The 21,781-nt window shown below is 45.8% G+C and overlaps 1 protein-coding gene and 1 non-coding gene across 2 annotated transcripts; both read right to left on the reverse strand.

The window, feature by feature from the left end:
- Positions 1–430: 430 nt before the first annotated feature.
- Positions 431–18,987, reverse strand: PRXL2B (peroxiredoxin like 2B). The gene is made up of 7 exons (XM_089663582.1): positions 18,837–18,987; positions 13,159–13,363; positions 12,438–12,489; positions 9,087–9,150; positions 6,014–6,089; positions 3,800–3,918; positions 431–780 (listed from the first exon to the last, which is right to left on the reverse strand). The coding sequence occupies exons 1-7, from the start codon at positions 18,897–18,899 to the stop codon at positions 754–756; spliced, it is 606 nt and encodes a 201-aa protein (XP_089519708.1). The 5' UTR covers positions 18,900–18,987; the 3' UTR covers positions 431–753.
- On the reverse strand, positions 14,631–14,703 carry TRNAF-GAA (transfer RNA phenylalanine (anticodon GAA)). Its single transcript has one exon. It is a non-coding gene; the product is annotated as a tRNA-Phe (tRNA).
- Positions 18,988–21,781: the final 2,794 nt, after the last annotated feature.

The raw sequence follows: 21,781 nt of genomic DNA on the forward strand, positions 1-21,781 counted from the left end.
TCAGTGGGGCAAATGGCAGCACCCCCTTCGCCAGGGTCAGTGGGGCAAATGGCAGCACCCCCTTCGCCAGGGTCAGTGGGGCAAATGGCAGCACCCCCTTCGCCAGGGTCAGTGGGGCAAATGGCAGCACCCCCTTCGCCAGGGTCAGTGGGGCAAATGGCAGCAGCCAGGGCTGGGTAAAGGCAACGTAGTTTGGAAACCACTGTCCTAGCTGATCAGAATATATTTCTGACTACCCAGGTATTTGCCCAGACTACCCATCACAGCGTCAATGACTTTCCTCCACACTGAGGAGGTACCAGCAGCTGCACCTCTTAAGTGTTTGTTTTTCCTTCTTCTGGACCAACAGCGTATGAGCAGTTTTAGAAGTAAATTGGGCTGAAGGTCCAAGAAACAAGTTAATTACTAAAATAATACAAAGACACAGAAAGATGTTGCATATAAAAATGTACTGTGTGAAAGGTTATTAGAAATGAGCAAATTGAAATGAATTAGGACCAAAGACAAAAAGGAGTGCGGTAGAAGTGAACATCGAGCTGGGAAGAGAGGGCTTGTACTTGGAGGGAACCAGCCATGGGAGAAAAAAAAAAAAAAAAAAAAAAAAAAGTCCAAACATGGCTATAATATTAAATAAAATAATAATTCAGTGAGTTACTTCAGCTAAAATCACTTGTACTGAAATCACCAATCAGTGCAAAGTCCAAAATGAAAACAAAAACCACCCGGAACATCCTGCATCTCGCCTTGATTTCTTCATCTGGTGCAAACATCATCGTTACACTGAAAGCAAAGGAAGTTGTATTAAAAAAAATTCTGCCAAAAGTGTATATGAATGAGGCAGGATCAAGTATGGTGTCATTGTAGTCCTAATATAAAGCACTACCCATATATTGAAGCGACACCAAACGCCATCTAGATTTTTCCAAATACAAGATGGATACACATTCACTACTTAACCCCTCGCCTACCGGGCACTTATACCCCCTTCCTGCCCAGGCCAATTTTCAGCTTTCAGCGCAGTTGCACTTTGAATGACAATTGCGCGGTCATGCAACACTACTCATATGACATTTTTATCATTTTGTTCACACAAAGCTTTCTTTTGGTGGTATTTAATCGCGACTGGGGGTTTTATTTTTTGCACTATGAGCAAAAAGAGAGCAAAAAAAGTTTGTTTCTATTATAAAATTTTTCATACAGGTAATTGTTCTGCTTCACTGATGTGCGTTGATGAGGCCGCACTGATAGGCAACACTGATGGGCAGAACCGATGAGTGGCACTGCATTGCACAGGTGAGTGGCACTGCAAGACACAATTTGGCAGCACTGATGGGCACAGATCATCAGTGCCCTGATGATCGGTGCCGATCACTTCTCTGAAAATTGCCGGTTATCGGCAGTACTTTCCTCATGCTGTGACAGTAAGGAAAGTGCAGCCGATAACCGGCAACTGTATTTACTCCGTGATCTGCTGTGTCATTGGACACAGCTGATCACGTGGTAAAAAGGTCACTGTGATTGGCCGTTTGCTGTATCCCATGATCAGCTGTGTCCGTAGGACACCGCGATCACTGGCACCGTGTTCTGGAATGACGTCCATGGACATTGTCCCAGAACCAGGCAACCGCGCTGTAGCCATCCTTCGGCTATAGTGCGGTAGGGAACTGGTTAACCATTTCAATACCGGGCACCTTCACCCTCTTCCTGCCCAGGCCAGTTTTCAGCGCGGTCACGCTTTCAGATGACAATTGCACGGTCATGCAACACTGTACCCATAAGACATTTTTAGAAATTTAGAAATGGAGCTCTCTTTTGGTGGTGTTATTTTTTGCTAAATAAACTAGAAAAAGACAGAACATTTTTGAAAAAAATATAAATCTTTCTTCATAAAATGTAGGCCAAAATATATTCTGCTACATTTCTTTGGTGAAAATAACCCAAATCAGTGTTTATTATTTAGGCTGTAGGAAAGCTATAGAGTCCAAACTACGAGATATATATCCGATTTGTACTGATGGCACTGATCTAATGTCTTGAGGCCCGAAAAACACCAGGACAGTACAAATACCCCAAATGACCCCTTTTTTCAAAATTAGACAGTCTGGAGGTATTTAGTAAGAGGCATGGTGGAGTTGTAATTTTTTTCGTCACTTTTTTTGTAAAATGAAGAAATAGAAAATATATTTTTTTTTCCCCCCTCACATGCTGTCACCAGTGCAGTACAGCGTCATCCTATAACTGGTGTGGCGGTGATCGGGGACACCGACTGGTGACAGTATGAAAAAAAAAAAAAAAAAAAACACGAATTTTAATTTTACATTTTTTTTGTTTTTAAACACACCGTGACAAGAGCAATACAGTGTTACCATAGTAACATTGCACTATTCTGGGGAAGTGATCAGGATTTTATTTATTTTTTTTTTTTTAACACGCTGCGATTGCTTATACTAGTGAATTTTATTAGTATAAGCAACCATTTTCACTGAATGAAATGGATTCAGAGTTTACCATTGTGGTTAGCTGTGATTGGACACAGCTACTCACATGGTACAGATGGGCCGTGATTGGGCCCTGTACCATGTGTTCACTGTGACCAATCACAGATCAATAGTACACGATGGATGGCAGGAACGAATGCCATCCATTATGTACAATTGTCATGTGATCTGCTGTGATCACATGGTACCAGCAGCACCCGGTACACTAATTGGTCATTCATTGAACACTGTAGGTGACAGATCACGCTGCAGCGTGTTCCATTTGGCGCGCGAGGCACATTCCAGGAGGAAGTCATATGATGTCCAACTAGAACGGTGAGTGTGGTACCTGGCCATCATTTGCCTATAGACCAGGGATGGGTGGGGTTGGACTGGTTGAATACGTTCACCTATGTATTGGCAGCACAGGGGATCATAGCCACAGTGTTTAAAGAGATCTGCGGACAGAATATTTGGGGTCAGCTCACCTTTTCTCTTTTTGTGAAAAAGGTGAACTTCTCCTTTAATGACCCTGTAATCTATTTTACATTAAATTGTTTCCTATTGATTAACTGCATGAGCTCCCAAAATTCTCTTTTCCCCTCACCTCCCTTTTTTTTTGGGAACAAGCAGTGTACCTTCGTTGCAGTGTTCATAGAGCAGTGCACATGACCGCACCTTCCAGAGTCCATCTAAACAAGAGAGGGTGGCTACATTCCTAGACACAGTGGGACTACGAAGAATGAATGTAGCCATCTTCTAACAGGAAGTCAATCATTGGCAGCAAATTAAAAAAAAAAAAAAAGATTTTTTTTAGATTTGGAGGAGTCTGAGAATAGAAGGGACCGAGTTCAGAATACATACTTGAATAGAATAGAGTATGATGATGATGGGCATGGCAGGGGTGTGTCCCCTTACCTACATGCTTTTTGGATATAAATTCTAGAGGTGGGATGTATTATTTTTTTTTTATTTCAGGTGCTTATATAGCGCCGTCAATTTACGCAGCGCTTTACATATATATTGTACATTCACATTAGTCCCCGCCCCCGAGGAGTGTACAATCTAAGGTCCCTAACTCACATTCATACATACACATACTAGGGAAAATTTAGACAGGAGCCAATTAACCTACCAGCATGTCTTTGAAGTGTGGGAGGAAACTGGAGTACCCAGAGGAAACCCACGCAGTCACAGGGAAAACATGCAAACTCCAGGCAGGTGGTGCCGTGGTTGGGATGTATAGTCACACACCTACAGTACATCTGACAAACAGTTATTTTATACGTCTAAAGATGTGCTGTCACATGGTGGTTTCTCACCTGAGGGCGTTGACTGGGGGTCACATCGGCGGTAATCCCCAGAGTTGTGACCAGGGTGTCCAGAGGAACATAGTCACCGGGAGAGTCCTGAACAAAGTGAAGGATCACTTTCTCTCCACCTAGAACGACAATGATAGAAAAAAAATAAGTTACCTATGGTGCATTCTGGGTAAACAAAACAAAACAACAAAAGCAGATCTGATACAGCAAGGGTTAAAATCGGCAGCCTATCAATAATTGATTTTAAATAAAGGCTCCAAATCTTTCAGATGATGCTGCTTTGTCGCCACCTAGTGGCTACTTTTGGGTAGTGCCTCATTGTGCTTGTCAATTGCCCTATAGTTTGCATTTCCCCTATTTGAGGCTGCTGCACATGGCTGCCGAAAATGTGTTCAGACTTTTTTCCTACTGATCTGAATACAGCCTACTGCATACACACAGGTGCATAAATATCAGTAAACTAGCACTGTGTATAGATCAGGGGCAAAAAAAAAAAAAAAAAAAAAAAAAAAACCCACACGTTACTAGTCAGAATTTCATGCAGGAGTACGCAGGAACGCTCTGCTAGGAAGATCCGGTGTTCATAAATCAGGTGTTAAAATATTTTGCTGTGCTTACTAATCCTGTGCGCCATTCACATCAGTCCTGTCCCTTCCTCAGAAGAGCTTACAATCTAATCTCCACTCATGCCCACTATAGGGCCGGTCGGAAAATATGATGCATGCAGCATTTTTTTTTTTTTTTTTTATTGTGAAAGGAAACCAAACAGGTCAAGCAAATGTGGGAAGACATTCAAATTTCAATGTACACATTCCTAGTGGAACTTGAAATCAGGACCCCGGCACTGCAGGACAGACAATTCTACCCATACTGTATGGATAGAACCCGTCAGGTTTTATTTTTTTTTGCAGTCTGTGCTCCAGTTAGTCTGATTCACCCTCTCTATTTGTCCTGTTTACTATTATCATGGGCAATGAAAAGGGGAAATCCCAAATTTTGGATTTTCACCAGAACAGGAACAGGGGAAAACTTCCAATGGGGACACTAGTTCTGGTAACACCCCACTTTTTTGGGTAGAGTAAGTGAGGGTTATAATCCCTTCAAAGGAAGAAAAAAAAAAATCCAACAGGGGTTATAACCCTCCATTACTCTATCCAAAAATGAAAAAAAATAAAAAAAAAAAGAAGTTTTGCCTTTGGTGACACTTTAAATAAATATTCCTATTTAAATGTATTTTGCCATATTTTCCTCATTTGTAAAACTTCCTGGGACTGGCAGTATAGAAACATTTCCAAAACATGGCCACTAACAAGGAAAAAAAAACAAAACAAACACCACGGCAATTCTTAGCCTGGGTTCAGACCTGTGTGTATCAGGAACATGCAAAATTTCACGCTTTCCAGAGACACAGAGAGACGCTGCCCTTTAGCAGACATGCGAGGATGCCATTATTTGATGCCACGGCTCCATGTGATTTGGTGTGGCACATCTTTGGAAAAGAGTCAGGGACTTCTCTTCTACGTTTCTCAAGTGTAAGGCAGCACATTGACATGAATGGGCTGCCCCACACCGATGCACGGGGCTGTGCCTGCGCTCAGTTGAACCTGGAGGTGTGAACCGAGCCTTCATGCTCCCTACGTTATCCAAAATGAAAATGTTTGGCTACGGATAAATTTTTAGGCCATAATTCTGCTACAAAGTGAGCTACTAGTGTGAGAAGCCATGGATTGAAGCTGCACAAGCCCTGGTTCACACTGATGCGGTGTGGAAATCGCAGAGTGTGAATTCTGCACCGCATCAGAATCGCACCCCGTTCATGCGAACCGCTGCGGGTTTGTATGTTAACACCCCAAAATCAGTCAGCAAAACGTGGTGCGATGTGCAGAATTGGATCGCATGGGTGTGAATACTCACGCGATCCGATTCTAGCGTGGACCTAAAAAGGGTCCTGCACCTTTTTTGGTGCGGTGCGAATAGAGCCGTACAAAATGTATGACTCAGATCGCACCGCACACAAATCGCATGTGATATACCGCACTGCATATATGTGAACCCGGGCTTAAAGAGTAAATTCAGCTTCAATGCTCAACAGACCGTATGTGAACAAGGAGGCAGAGAATTGCAGCTTCCATCTGCATCTTCTCGCACTGCTAGGTTGCTTTGCACTAGACCTGTTTAAATGTGGTCATGAGAGAACACCCCTCTTTTCCTTACCTTTGCTGACAATGAGCATCCCACCGCTCTGTAGGAGATCTCCACTGAAATTGCCCTGGACCCCAACTGCGTTAGCCTGGGGGAAATAAAAATGACATAAAATTATTATTTTGAGATTAAAAATCGGGCAAAACCTTTACTATAGAGTGACTGAAGTTACCTCGCTGAGGACTGCAGTCAGGCTGCATAGACTGGCATGGATGTGGCGGGATTTTTTTAATATATATACAAACCTTGGACAGAGGGGTGGCGGTGGACATGGTACACTTGGACAGAGGGGTGGCGGTGGACATGGTACACTTGGACAGAGGGGTGGCGGTGGACATGGTACACTTGGACAGAGGGGTGGCGGTGGACATGGTACACTTGGACAGAGGGGTGGCGGTGGACATGGTACACTTGGATTTTGCAAAAGCGTTTGACACAGTTCCCCACACACAGCTAATGTGTAAGGTAAAGTCTACAGGCTGGAAAAAGCCATATGTAAATGGATAGAAAACTGGCTAAAAGATGGTATTCAGAGAGTAGTGGTTAATGATTCATACTCTGCGTGGTCTCGGGGTGTCAGTGGTGTACCCCAAGGTTCAGTGTTGGGATGTTACCTTTTAATATATTTATAGACTATATAGGTTCGGGGATTATAAATCCCATTTCAGTCTTTGCAGATGACACCAAGCTGTGCCGGGGAATAACGTCCTTACAGGATGTCTCCAACTTACAAGCCGACCTCAATGCTCCGTGTAATTGGGTGACTATGGGGCCAATGAGGTTTAATGTTAATAAATGTAAGGTTCTGCACAGGGGCGGACTGACCATTTGGAAACTCGGGCACTGCCCGAGGGCCCGGGGTCAGTAGGGACCCCATGAGATGCCCCTGGTACCTTTTTCATAGTTTTTTTGACTTTGCGCAAGGACAAAGGGGTCCCATGATCCCCTATTGCCCGGGGGCCCCATGAGTTGTCAGTCCGCTCCTGGTTCTGCACTTGGGGGCTAAAAATATGCATGCAAAACTAGGGGGGTACAACTGGGGGAGTTAATAGTGGAGAAGGATCTGGGGGGGGGGGGTCAATGGTGGAGAAGGATCTGGGGGTTCTGGTAGATCACAAGCTTAATAATGGCAGCAATGCCAAGCTGCGGGTTCTAAAGCGAGCAAAATCCTCTTGTATTAAGAGGTATAGACTATAGCTATGAGGAAAGATTAGAACTGAATGTATTCTCTTGAGAAGAGGAGATTAAGGGGGGGGATATGATCTCCATGTATAATACATAAGGGGGGGGGATATGATCTCCGTGTATAATACATAAGGGGGGGATATGATCTCCGTGTATAATACATAAGGGGGGGGATATGATCTCCATGTATAATACATAAGGGGGGGGATATGATCTCCATGTATAATACATAAGGGGGGGATATGATCTCCATGTATAATACATAAGGGGGGATATGATCTCCATGTATAATACATAAGGGGGGATATGATCTCCATGTATAATACATAAGGGGGGATGTGATCTCCATGTATAATACATAAGGGGGGATATGATCTCCATGTATAATACATAAGGGGGGATATGATCTCCATGTATAATACATAAGGGGGGGGATATGATCTCCATGTAAAATACATAAGGGGGGATATGATCTCCATGTATAATACATAAGGGGGGATATGATCACCATGTATAATACATAAGGGGGGGGGATATGATCTCCATGTATAATACATAAGGGGGGGGGATATGATCTCCATGTATAATACATAAGGGGGATATGATCTCCATGTATAATACATAAGGAGGGGATATGATCTCAATGTATAATACATAAGGGGGGGATATGATCTCAATGTATAATACATAAGGGGGGGGGGGGATATGATCTCCATGTATAATACATAAGGGGGGGGGGGGGGATAGGATCTCCATGTATAATACATAAACTTAACTGTTTGTTACTACCATAACCTATCACCAAGAACAACCCAAAATACATTTTCCAGCTCTTGACAATCACAGCGATACCATATATGTGTATCTTATTTGTTGTTTGCACCCATAGTACAGCCCAGAAACAAATAGTGCGCATTTTGTTTTTGGTTTTACCTACAACACACTGACACCAATTTAAAATAAAAATAAATAAATAAATAAATAAATAAAAAAAGACCCAAACACTTACCCTGGCACTAAACTAGATCAAATAATCAATAGAAAAAAGGAATGCGCCAATCAATAATAAGTGTCACAAAATAACTTCAACCAAAAAATAAAATATACCTAAACTAAATAAAAATAAATATCCACAATTCAGATATGAAATCCAACCACCATAAAGTGATAAATAATGTAGCAATCTGTATATAAATATATATAATCCAATGATCAAATTATAAAATCAGCATAATCGCTATTGCTCTGGGAGTGATGATCTGTTTGCAGAGTATTGCTCCCATACTTTTGGATACTTCAATCAGCCAGAATGGGTGAAGGAACTATATTATCAAACCAACCTCCTCTCTCTCCATGAATAAGGCAATTAAAATTTGAAGTAATCAGTTCCCAGCATAAGAGATTTGCTCAGATGTAGTTCAATAGAGGGAAAAACCACATGTTCCCACTTCAAAGATGTCTGCAACTGCACTTCCGGTATAGCGGCAGACGTCACGTGTCTGACGCATTTCATCACTTCCTGGACTTTCCTGAGAAAAAAAAAAAAAAAGGGGCCAGGCTATACAGTGACTGATCACTGTGATAGCCAATCAGGGGCTACCACAGCGATCATGTGACCCGGAATCAGATCGTTAGAATGGGACCCGGGGCTCTCAGTGACACCCCAGTCTTTGTGCTAGGAGCGTGTTGTGCAAAGCACTCCCAGCAGAAAAACAGGTACGCAACTATGCGGCCCCACGGAAAAAAGCCCAGTGTTGTGAGGCCGTATATTTGTGCGATGTCGGCATGAAGGGGTTAAACAGACTTCGAGCAGCCGAGAAGACATTCATTAGCACAGCTCATATACCTGTGAAAAACATTACAATAATGGACAAAGTTGTGACATTTTCGTGTTTCTCACCTTTGTGACGATATCTCGCACCTTCTTCCCCAGAGCAGCCGGGACTATAGAAAGCGCATTGTATCTGAAAGATCAGGATGCGGAGATCAGCACCGTCAGAGACACATTACATCATATACTCACCGGCCACTGTATTAGGTCCACCTTGTTGGTACCGGGTTGGACCCCCTTTTGCCTTCATTCTTCATGGCATAGATAGACAAGGTGTTGAAAACATTCCTCAGTTTGGTCCATAGTGACATGATAGCATCATGTAGTTGCAGCAGATTTGTCAGCTGCACGTCCATGATGCGAATCTCCCCTTCCACCACATCCCAAAGGTCCTCTATTGGATGGAGATCTCGTGACTGGAGGCCATTGGAGTGCAGTGACCTCATTGTCATGTTAAAGAAACCAGTTGGAGATGTTTTCAGCTTTGTGAGATGGTGCATTATCCTGCTGGAAGGAGCCATCAGAAGATGGGGACACTGGCACCTGGTGTGGTCTTCTGCTGCTGTAGCCCATCTGCTTCAAGGTTCGACGTGTTGTGCGTTCAGAGATGGTATTCCGCATACCTTGGTTGCAACGAGGGTTTGAGTTACTGTTGCCTTTCTATCATCTCGAACCAGTCTGCCCATTCTCCTCAGACCTCAACAAGGCATATTCCTCCACACAACTGCCACTTATTGAATACTCTCTTTTTCGGACCAGTCTCTGTAAACCCTAGAGATGGTTGTGTGTGAAAATCCCAGTAGATCAGCAGTTTTTGAATATTCAGACCAGCCTGTCTGGCACCAACAACCATGCCACGTTCAAAGTCACTTAAATCCCCTTTCTTCCCCATTCTGATGTTCAGTTTGAACTTCAGCATATCATCTTCACTACATCTAGATGCCTAAATGCATTGAGTTGCTGCTATGTGATTGGCTGATTAGCAATTTGTGTTACTAAGCAATTGAACAGGTGGACCTAATAAAGTGGCTGGTGAGTGTATATTTTTTATTTATGCATATATAATATTTACAATTATACTTTCCACATCAGTTCCATATTCTGATATAAAAAGGATATTATGTATCTTTAGGAGTCACTACACTGTGCAGGTACTAGCGGTCACAAAGACACATTATTTATCATTTTTAGTGTTCACTGTGGGTTCAGACCAAACCTGAAAGGAAGCTTTCACTCCTGCCCAGGGCATGCTCCGCCCCGCAGATACGCATACGCAAAAAGAGGCAGGGATGGCCATGACATCATTGACTTAATAATGACCACTTTAGGTCAATGGCATTGCAGATCACTGAAGACAAACATGGCTTTGGTCTGATCTTGGTTTAGACCAGACCTAGGAGGCCTTCACTCCCGCATAAACAACTGTGGCCAGGTCATGCCCCGCCCCTGCAGATATGCATACACCATGACATCATTGACCTAGTATGGCTACATGTCCAAATTAGGTCAATGGCATTGTAGATCACTAAGGATGAGTGTGGGTTTAGTGTGACTTCATGACTAAGCTCTGATGGGTGAGTGAAATGCATCTTGGTGTGTGGTTTGGTGAAGACATGTAGGCCGAGGCCACTATCGTTTATTCACCTGGGCTGGTCGGGAATAGAGGTGATCCTTTCCTCAATACATTGACTAGCCCTCTGAATTGGTATTAGGACAGGCCTACATCCTATGTTCTGGGACAACCGCTCCATCTCCGCCACCCCCCTCTGCCAATCCCTCCACCCCCCTCTGCCAATCCCTCCACTGGCTTCCGATTGCGCAACGCATCAAATTCAAAATCCTAACACTGACGTACAAAGCCGTCCACCATACTGCCCCGAACTACATCACCGACCTAAGATCCAAGTACCGCCCAACACGCACACTCCGCTCCTCACAAGACCTCCTTCTCTCTAGTTCCCTGGTCTCCTCCTCCCATGCCCGCCTCCAGGACTTCTCCATGGTGTCACCCACCCTCTGGAACTCCCTGCCCTAACCCATCAGATTATCAACTACTCTCCTCTCCTTTAGGCGCACCCTGAAAACCCACCTCTTCAGGGAAGCCTACCCCACCCCCTGCTAAATTGCCAACCTCCTCCACTCTTCCTACCACTCCATCCCCCACAGCTATCTCCTCCTGTACCACCATCCCCTCCCTCCTAGATTGTAAGCTTGAAAGAGCAGGGCCCTCGATCCCCTCATGTTTTGCATTGTATTGTTATGTCCCCCTTTGTAATGTACAGCGCTGAGCGAACTATTGGCACTTTACTGTACAATAATAAAATAATAATAATGTGCTTTCACCTCCAATTTGAGTGGCGCCAAAAGCAATCTAATGGGTTTGGTCTAAATATAGGGTTGGACCAGGCTAAGAAGGAAGCTGTCCTGCCCAATCAACTGCAGCCAGGACATTCCCTACCTCCGTAGCTGTGTGTACACAAAGACAGACATGCCAATGATTGATCTAGTATGGCTACATGACCACATTCGGTCAATGACATTGCAGATCACAAAGGATGAACATGGGTTTGATCTGAACTTAGCTTGGACCAGAACTGGAAGGAAGCCAGCACTCCTGCCCAATCAACTGGGTTCAAACTGGAAATGGAAGGAAGCTGTCACTCCCACCCAATCAACTGACAAGGGCATTCCCCACCCCCACAGATAGGTTTACTCAAAAAGGTGGGGATGGCCATGACATAATTGACCTGATATGGCTACATGACTTCATTAGGGCAATAACATTGCAGGTCACTAAGGATGAGCATGGCTTTGGGGTCAGACCAGACTCAGAAGGAAGCTGTCACTCCTACCCAATCATCTGCTGTCAGGGCATTCCCTGACCCTGCAGAGGTCTATACACAAGGGGGTGGGGATTCCCATGACATCATTGACAAGGCTAGATGGCCACATTAGGTCAATGACATTGCATATCACAAAGGATGAGCATGGATTTGGTCTGAACTGGACCTGGAAGGAAGTCGTCACTCCCACCCACTCAATTGCAACCAGGGCATTCCCTGCCCCACAGCTACATGTACACAAAAAGGACGGGGATGTCCACGACATCACTGGCCTAATATGGCTACACGATCACATTAGGTCATTGACATCAACCTAATATGGTAATTTGGCCAAAGTAGGTTATATTAGGTCAATGATGTCATGGGCATGTCCACCAATTTCTGTACATACAGCTGCATGGGGGGTGGGAAATGCCCTGGCTGAAGTTGACTGGGCAGTAGTGACAGCACCCTTCTGGGTCCATAACCCATGCCCAACTTTAGTGATCTGCAATATATTACATTTTTACATGTACTGATTTTTTTTTTTTTAATCTGATTTAAAGTCCTGTAAAGTTGCAGACGTGCAAAGACTCACCTCTTAAACCCCAACTCCTTGTAACTCTGCTTTGATTCGTCTAGATATAGCTCTGGAAATAATCAAGAAAATTTCCAGTTGCATTACACAATGTGCATTCAGCTTAAAAAAAAAAAAAAAAAAAAAAAAAAAAAAACACGGAATTTGAGTAGCATCACCTGATGCTATTTGAACACATCTGCAAAACGTCTGAAATGCTCATTAATGCTATAGGCGCAGGATAGCTGCTCAGCATGGGACCCAGAAGACAGCAAGCATCAGTGCTGTAGTGGTGACTACTACAGCGATCCCTTCAACAGGGATTGGCCAGATATTAAATATGTATACGTTGGTCCAAGCTGCAAAAAAACAAAACAAAACAAAACAAAAAAAAACAAGAAAAAACCCAAACACACATACATATATGAAAAAATCTGTTCGAAAATCTGAAAATGGCAACAATGTATTCCTAATCAACCTTTTAAAAATGCTACAAACACAAACAGCCAATTTAAAAAAAAAAAATCTCAAACACATTCACACAGAATCCCAACCCTGTGTAAGCTCCTTGCCAGATAGTCTTGGTGTGCTGATGTCATTCCCCCCCCCCCCCCCATGTGGCATTGTTTGAGCTGGGCAATTGGCTGTGGATCACTAAAGGGGGTTACTGGGTCTCGAATTTCACCATGTGGCAAGCAGATCCAACATTTCCTAGTTGCTGACTACATACCGTACTACTTACCTCCTGCGAAATATTTGCCATCCAGGAACTCTTGCAGACCCACCGTTTCTGGGCCGATCCCTACGAGCCGGATCTGGTTGGCATCTATGGATTCCTTTAGCTGTGACACGTCCTTTGCAATCCAGCGGCAGATCTGGCATCCAAACCTCCGCAAGAAAAAAATGACGCTCGTGCTGTCTTTCCACAGAGTCTGTAATTCTACTGCCTGAAAAATTAAAAAAAAAAAAAAAAAAAAAAAAATTATGCAGCCGCTTTGTCTGGTTAATAGAATACATATTATAGCATGTTACACATTTTTCTAAAATGATTAAGAATAATAAAAATGTATTTCTTTATTTTTAATTGTTGTTTATTACGTATTGTTTTTATTAGTTTGCTTTTTTAATGCTACTTTATTTTTTTTTAAATTAATGTTTATTTGTTTTATTTTACTACTTTGTTTTTATTTGTGTCTGGAGTTTTATACCTGTACACATACAGTATAGCCATATGGCCTTCCCAGTGGGGAAATACTCCAAGAATCTACTCTATATACCCAGATACGACCATGTGCGTGAGACCTAAGGGGAAAAAAAAAAAAAATATAAAACAAAAAAGGGAATCAGAAAGAAAACATTAAAGAAGGGAAACTAGAAGGATCACGGATCCAGGGCTGGCATAGGCAGCGACTATAGAAGACCATAACTAGTAGGAGGCAGGGATGGCAAGGAATAAGGTATCCAAGGTTCCCAAACCTTAAGGAATCTCGTATGAGAATCATGAAAAATGCTAGACATCTGTTCATTGAACAACATAGCATTCATCCGGGTCTTCAACCCCCTGGAAGAACAACCGAAGGGGTTGGATAAGTTCCTTTCAACATGAGGAGTGTTTTCTCCAATGGCACATTATGCATTGACATGCCTCCTTAGACATGGTCTGTCTGGACAGGATGGTCAGCTGCTGACTTGGCACCATCTTAATGCTTCAATAAGACACAGAAGTCAGATCACACGCAATTGTACTTCAACGCACTGCAGTACAGAGGATGTTTATCCAGTCTTTGGAAGTGTGAGGAGCCGGAGCCCTGTCTCTACGAATGAGCAACACTGGCTGAGGCAACATGGAAGAAATGAGGAGGGTCTCATTAGGACCGAACTTACTAGCACTAAACAAGAGGGGAGGACAAAATGGCAATCTATAGTGGCCTAAATCCTCTACTAGATGTCTGCAGACTGCTGCACAATACTAATAAAAATAATAATATGATGCAGTTCACTACAACATAAAAACAATACATAATGGGCTAGAACAACGAGGATGAAACTAATGCAGCCACCATATCTAAGCAGAGATAAGCTGCAATAGGTAATTTCCCTTGTTTTGGGGGGGGGGGGGGGCATGGGGTTAAGATATGGTTTAAATTTGTTTGCATAAAAGCCAGGCTGCATTTAGAAATAAATAATATTTTCTCTTGCTGAATTAAAAGTCTCTGCCGAAACCCGGGATCGAACCAGGGACCTTTAGATCTTCAGTCTAACGCTCTCCCAACTGAGCTATTTCGGCTTCCTGGGTGGCTGGATGTTTGTCAAAAGTCAGGAAACGTGGGGGGTGGCTAAAGCCAGACGCCAGGAGACCGCGGGACACGCCGGGAGACCGTGGCTAAAGCCGGACCCCGGGAGACCGTGGCTAAAGCCGGACCCCGGGAGACCGTGGCTAAAGCCGGACCCCGGGAGACCGTGGCTAAAGCCGGACCCCGGGAGACCGTGGCTAAAGCCGGACCCCGGGAGACCGTGGCTAAAGCCGGACGCCGGGAGACCGTGGCTAAAGCCGGACGCCGGGAGACCGTGGCTAAAGCCGGACGCCGGGAGACCGTGGCTAAAGCCGGACGCCGGGAGACGCAGAAGTTCTTTGCAGTAGGGTTCTACAGGGGTTGTCCAAAATGGAGACCCCAGTTAAGAGAACAAAATCATTGCCCAATTTGCAGTGCTGTACAAAGTTGCACACAAGTCACATGTATATCATTCATGTGTGACTTTGGAGGGATTACATTGAATATGGCTCTCAAGTCACAAAAAAAAAAAAAAAAAAAAAAATTTACTTGGACCAAAGTAGTGCAGGAACTACTTTTAAGTCACTGCGACTTGAAGTCCCACAGATAGGAACGGTACTCATTGGGAAACATGGGTTGCAACTTGTCATGTGACTTTGGGGTCCAAAGTCACATGACAAGTCGCACAAGTGTGAATGGGCTCTTAATCTGTGCGGTGTGGGGGGCAGAGGTTTACATGGCATTAACCCCTTCACTGCTGGACTGATTTTTCTTCTTTTTTACTTGAAGGCTGGGTTCACACTCATGCGGTGCGGTATATCGCATGTGATTCGCACAGGAACCGCACCGCATTCCCTGCAGATCACATGCGATTTGTGTGCGGTGTAATTTGAACCGTACATTTTGTATGGCTCGCACCGCATCAGAAACGTGCAGGACCCTTTTTTGGGTCCGCACTAGAATCAGATCGCATTGTGTATTCACACCTTATGCGATCTGATTCTGCACATCGCACCTCGTTGCTGAAAAACGCAGAACAGCTCCTGAATGTCAGTATATCAGCTGCAGTGTACATGGACCCTAAGATTTCCTTAAAAGTCAAATCAGCAAAGTGTCCCTTTAAAAAAGAGTTCCCTTTCACAGCGATCAAAACGCAGAGAGGTCAGCACAGGAGGAGCGACCTCAGCAGCACTGTGGGTGTGATGGGCGCAGGAGGATGATGCAACTGAACAGCTGCGTTACTGCAGACCATCATCACTACACACCCCAGCAATGATTGAATGCAGGAGAATGGGACAACAACAATTAACCCCCCCCCCCCCCCCCAAGAAACATCCAATCAACAACACCCCCTCCCACAAGAGGTGAATGCGGGTGGAGGGTCTACTCTCTGTAAAGCAGAGCACCTCTCCCATTAACCCTTGCATTGCTGGGGCCATTTTTTACATTCTTTGCACGTTCTAAAAACAACATTTTTATATTATACAAGATAGATATATTTTCTGAAAGCAAAGACCCCGGAGAATAAAATAGTGCTAGTTCCAATTTTTTTTATAGCGCCAACAATTTGTTCAGCGCTTTACAATATTAGCACAAATGTTCAGTAAAAAAACACCAACATTCATTTTAGTGCACAGACATAATCCAATACCCATTTTTTCAGTACCGTATAAAAGATGAAGTTGCAACGAGCAGATAGATACCAAACACGTCAAGCCTTGAAATTGTGTCCACTGCAGGAATATTATTTTGATATTTTATATCTCAGTGGGATATCAGTGCACAGCTGCTGAGACCTAATAAAAGGATAGGCGAGGTCACCCTAATGTTGGCAGCGCAGGGGATAAAAAAAAAAAAAAAAATTTAAAGTTGTGTGCACCTGCGAAATGACAATGAACTTCAGTAACACCCCGCCCCCCCCTTAAAAAAAAATATATATATATTTTCCTTCGGTGACGCTTTAAGGGCTCGTTCACGTGTGCTTTGATTTTTGAAGAGAGATATGTATCCAGATCACTCTTCAGAAAGCATTTGACAGGCGGTGAGGAGGCATTGCATCGCTTCCTCACCGCCCGATTTATGAAATGAATGTTTATGTTTATATGTATATTTATAAATATTTATCATACTTCTAATCAATATTCAACCTTATATCCCGGACCAGCTGCGCAGCCACGTGCATTGTGTGCGGTTGCGGGGTGCTTGTAGAGCAGCCCCATGCACAGCGCCCACTGAAGGTGACGGAAGGTATTGTTCTTGCTATGGCTGTGGAGCAAATATTGTAGCTGCAACATCTGAACAGCCCCCCCACCGCCAGGGCTGTCCTAATGCATGGGCACCTCTGGGCACTACACAGGGGCCCCAGGTGCATGGGGGACCTATGATAATCTTGTATCATACTTGCCAAATCTCCCAGATTTGCCCGGACAGTCACTTTTTACTAAGCTGTCCTGGGATGGTTGTGTCCCAGGCAGCGTCCCCAAACCTGTATTGTGCCCTCCTGACCCCAGTATTGTGCCCCCCTGACTCCCCCTGTACTGTGCCCTCCTGACCCCAGTATTGTGCCCCCCTGACTCCCCCTGTACTGTGCCCTCCTGATCCCAGTATTGTGCCCCCCCGACTCCCCCTGTACCGTGCCCCCGACTCCCCCTGTACCGTGCCCCCCTAATCCCAGTACTGTGCCCCCTGACTCCCCCTGTACCGTGCGCCCCTGACCCCAGTATTGTGCCCCCCTGACTCCCCCTGTACCGTGCCCCCCTGACTCCCCCCCTGTACCGTGCCCCCCTGATCCCACCTGTACTGTGTCCTCCTGATCCCAGTATTGGGCCCTCCTGACCCCCCCTGTACTGTGCCCTCCTGACCCCAGTATTGTGCCCCCCTGACTCCCCCTGTACCGTGCCCCCCTGACTCCCCCCCTGTACCGTGCCCCCCTGATCCCAGTATTGGGCCCTCCTGACTCCCCCCTGTACTGTGCCCTCCTGATCCCAGTATTGGGCCCTCCTGACCCCCCCCCCCCCCCAATATTGTGCCCTTTATGTCGCTTTGTCTTTGATTTATGGTATTTTTTATTGTTTAAAATCAGTTTGATTGAAAGTACTAAACAAATATATATTTAATTCAACTATTTATACTTTAATTCTTGTGAGGATGTGAGTAAATTGGGGCAGGCTGGTAGGGGCCCCAGTGCATTACCTTGCTCAGGGGCCCATGATGCTATTAAGATGGCCCTAGCCTCTGCAGCTACAGCAAAGTGGTTGGGGAGGCAGTAAAAACGCGGCGTAACCACAGGGTTTAGGGAATTACCGCTCTCACGCAGCGACGCGTAGCACAATCTACATTTCTGTACATAGGCCCCCCTGATGGAGATTAGTAAATCATCAAAGAGGTCAGACCACCCAAAAGCGGTATTTTATATATAGGTGGAGTCCAGGGGCGGACTGACCATTTGGAAACTCGGGCACTGCCCGAGGGCCCGGGGTCAGTTGGGGGCCCCATGAGATGCCCCTGGTACCTTTTTCATAGGCTTTTTTGAGTTTGGGCAAGGACACAGGGGCCCCATGATCCCCTATTGCCCGGGGGCCCCATGAGTCATCAGTCCACCCCTGGTGGAGTCAGTCCTGGACTATTAGGCTGCGGTGCGATTCCCAGAGGCAGGAGCCCACTACCGCTGCGATGTGGATGCAGATTATAGGTCATGGATGCCTTGCAGCCCCGTTACTGTCACAGGAAGGGGGCCACTCTGCAGGCACCCAATGGATGCGGTTGCAGCATGCTAGTGTAGGGTTGAAGGGGTTAAAGCAGGCAGTGGGGAGGCGATACAACACCTCCTCACCGCCTGTCAAATGCTCTCTGAAGAGGGATCCGAACGCAGATCGCTCTTCAGAGAGCAAAGCTCGTGAACAAACCCTTACATTCTCACCCACTATAAATAATACATTGAGCAGGGATGGTGGGGGCTCCTTCACAATGAGGACAACGAGATCTCACAGATACAAGAAAGTGCTAGGAGGTAAAGCTCTGCGCACACTGTTGGTGCTATATAAATCCTCTGTAATAAGAGGTGCACCTCTGCAGAGACAGACACAGGAATATCACTTCTGGGTGGAGTGACCCTTTAAGCCCCAGGATTGCAGTGCAGCGATCTCACCTCTCCGGTGACGGCATTTTTCACCAGGATGGCTCCAACCTTGGCCAGATCCACCATACTCATCTCTCCCTTTGCTGCTGAGGTCTGCAGGCAACTCCCAGGCTTCCTTATATCAGGCCATGATGGTTCAGGGGCCAGCCAATCACAGGACAAGTATGGCAGAGGGCGTGGACAGAGGGGAGGGCTGAACCTCCTTCTATGGTCATACAGGCGGGGCTCAGTTGCATAAGCTGATCCTTTCATAACTGCAAGCATGTGGGGCTGAAGTCACAATTGTGTCATTCCTCTGGAAGGTGTCACTCTGTGTCATTCCTCTGGATGGTGTCACTCTGTATCAATCCTCCGGGAAGGTGTCACTCTGTATCAATCCTCCGGGAAGGTGTCACTCTGTATCAATCCTCCAGAAGGTGTCACTCTGTATCATTTCTCCGGAAGGTGTCACTCTGTGTCATTCCTCTGGGAAGGTGTCACTCTGTATCATTCCTCTGGAAGGTGTCACTCTGTGTCATTCCTCTGGGAAGGTGTCACTCTGTGTCATTCCTCTGGGAAGGTGTCACTCTGTGTCATTCCTCTGGGAAGGTGTCACTCTGTGTCATTCCTCTGGGAAGGTGTCACTCTGTGTCATTCCTCTGGGAAGGTGTCACTCTGTGTCATTCCTCTGGGAAGGTGTCACTCTGTGTCATTCCTCTGGGAAGGTGTCACTCTGTGTCATTCCTCTGGGAAGGTGTCACTCTGTGTCATTCCTCTGGAAGGTGTCACTCTGTGTCATTCCTCTGGAAGGTGTCACTCTGTGTCATTCCCCTGGAAGGTGTCACTCTGTGTCATTCCCCTGGAAGGTGTCACTCTGTGTCATTCCCCTGGAAGGTGTCACTCTGTGTCATTCCCCTGGAAGGTGTCACTCTGTGTCATTCCCCTGGAAGGTGTCACTCTGTGTCATTCCCCTGGAAGGTGTCACTCTGTGTCATTCCCCTGGAAGGTGTCACTCCGTGTCATTCCTCTGGGAAGGTGTCACTCCGTGTCATTCCTCTGGGAAGGTGTCACTCCGTGTCATTCCTCTGGGAAGGTGTCACTCCGTATCATTCCTCTGGGAAGGTGTCACTCCGTATCATTCCTCTGGGAAGGTGTCACTCTGTATCATTACTCCGGGAAGGTGTCACTCTGTATCATTTCTCCTGATGGTGTCACTCTGTATCATTTCTCCTGATGGTGTCACTCTGTATCATTTCTCCTGATGGTGTCACTCTGTATCATTCCTCTGGAAGGTGTCACTCTGTATCATTCCTCCGGAAGGTGTCACTCTGTATCATTCCTCCGGGAAGGTGTCACTCTGTATCATTCCTCCGGAAGGTGTCACTCTGTATCATTCCTCCGGAAGGTGTCACTCTGTATCATTCCTCCGGAAGGTGTCACTCTGTATCATTTCTTCGGAAGGTGTCACTCTGTATCATTCCTCCGGAAGGTGTCACTCCGTATCATTCCTCCGGAAGGTGTCACTCCGTATCATTCCTCCGGAAGGTGTCACTCCGTATCATTCCTCCGGAAGGTGTCACTCCGTATCATTCCTCCGGAAGGTGTCACTCCGTATCATTCCTCCGGAAGGTGTCACTCCGTATCATTCCTCCGGAAGGTGTCACTCCGTATCATTCCTCCGGAAGGTGTCACTCTGTATCATTCCTCCAGTCATGGATGCCTTGCAGCCCCGTTACTGTCACAGGAAGGGGGCCGCTCTGCAGGCACCCAATGGATGCGGTTGCAGCATGCTAGTGTAGGGTTGAAGGGGTTAAAGCAGGCAGTGGGGAGGCGATACAACACCTCCTCACCGCCTGTCAAATGCTCTCTGAAGAGGGATCCGAACGCAGGTCGCTCTTCAGAGAGCAAAGCTCGTGAACAAACCCTTACATTCTCACCCACTATAAATAATACATTGAGCAGGGATGGTGGGGGCTCCTTCACAATGAGGACAACGAGATCTCACAGATACAAGAAAGTGCTAGGAGGTAAAGCTCTGCGCACACTGTTGGTGCTATATAAATCCTCTGTAATAAGAGGTGCACCTCTGCAGAGACAGACACAGGAATATCACTTCTGGGTGGAGTGACCCTTTAAGCCCCAGGATTGCAGTGCAGCGATCTCACCTCTCCGGTGACGGCATTTTTCACCAGGATGGCTCCAACCTTGGCCAGATCCACCATACTCATCTCTCCCTTTGCTGCTGAGGTCTGCAGGCAACTCCCAGGCTTCCTTATGTCAGGCCATGACGGTTCAGGGGCCAGCCAATCACAGGACAAGTATGGCAGAGGGCGTGGACAGAGGGGAGGGCTGAACCTCCTTCTATGGTCATACAGGCGGGGCTCAGTTGCATAAGCTGATCCTTTCATAACTGCAAGCATGTGGGGCTGAAGTCACAATTGTGTCATTCCTCTGGAAGGTGTCACTCTGTGTCATTCCTCTGGATGGTGTCACTCTGTATCAATCCTCCGGGAAGGTGTCACTCTGTATCATTCCTCTGGAAGGTGTCACTCTGTATCATTCCTCTGGAAGGTGTCACTCTGTATCATTTCTCCGGAAGGTGTCACTTTGTATCATTCCTCTGGGAAGGTGTCACTCTGTATCATTCCTCTGGAAGGTGTCACTCTGTATCATTTCTCCGGAAGGTGTCACTTTGTATCATTCCTCTGGGAAGGTGTCACTCTGTGTCATTCCTCTGGAAGGTGTCACTCTGTGTCATTCCTCTGGAAGGTGTCACTCTGTATCATTCCCCTGGAAGGTGTCACTCTGTGTCATTCCTCCGGGAAGGTGTCACTCCATATCATTCCTCAGGAAGGTGTCACGCCGTATCATTCCTCTGGGAAGGTGTCACTCCGTATCATTCCTCTGGGAAGGTGTCACTCTGTATCATTCCTCCGGAAGGTGTCACTCTGTATCATTACTCCGGGAAGGTGTCA

This window comes from Staurois parvus, unplaced genomic scaffold (genome assembly GCF_062004578.1).
Source record: "Staurois parvus isolate SC_StPar_1 unplaced genomic scaffold, SC_StPar_1.0 ptg001723l, whole genome shotgun sequence".
Classification (NCBI taxonomy): Eukaryota; Metazoa; Chordata; class Amphibia; order Anura; family Ranidae; genus Staurois; species Staurois parvus.

Coding starts and splice junctions, on each gene's coding strand:
- PRXL2B (XM_089663582.1), bottom strand. CDS start 18,899: ATGAGTATGGTGGATCTGGCCAAGGTTGGAGCCATCCTGGTGAAAAAT. Junction 6,090..9,086: donor TGCGAGATATCGTCACAAAG/GTGAGAAACACG, acceptor TATTTCCCCCAG/GCTAACGCAGTTGGGGTCCA. Junction 781..3,799: donor CCCCCAGTCAACGCCCTCAG/GTGAGAAACCAC, acceptor CTTTGCTTTCAG/TGTAACGATGATGTTTGCAC.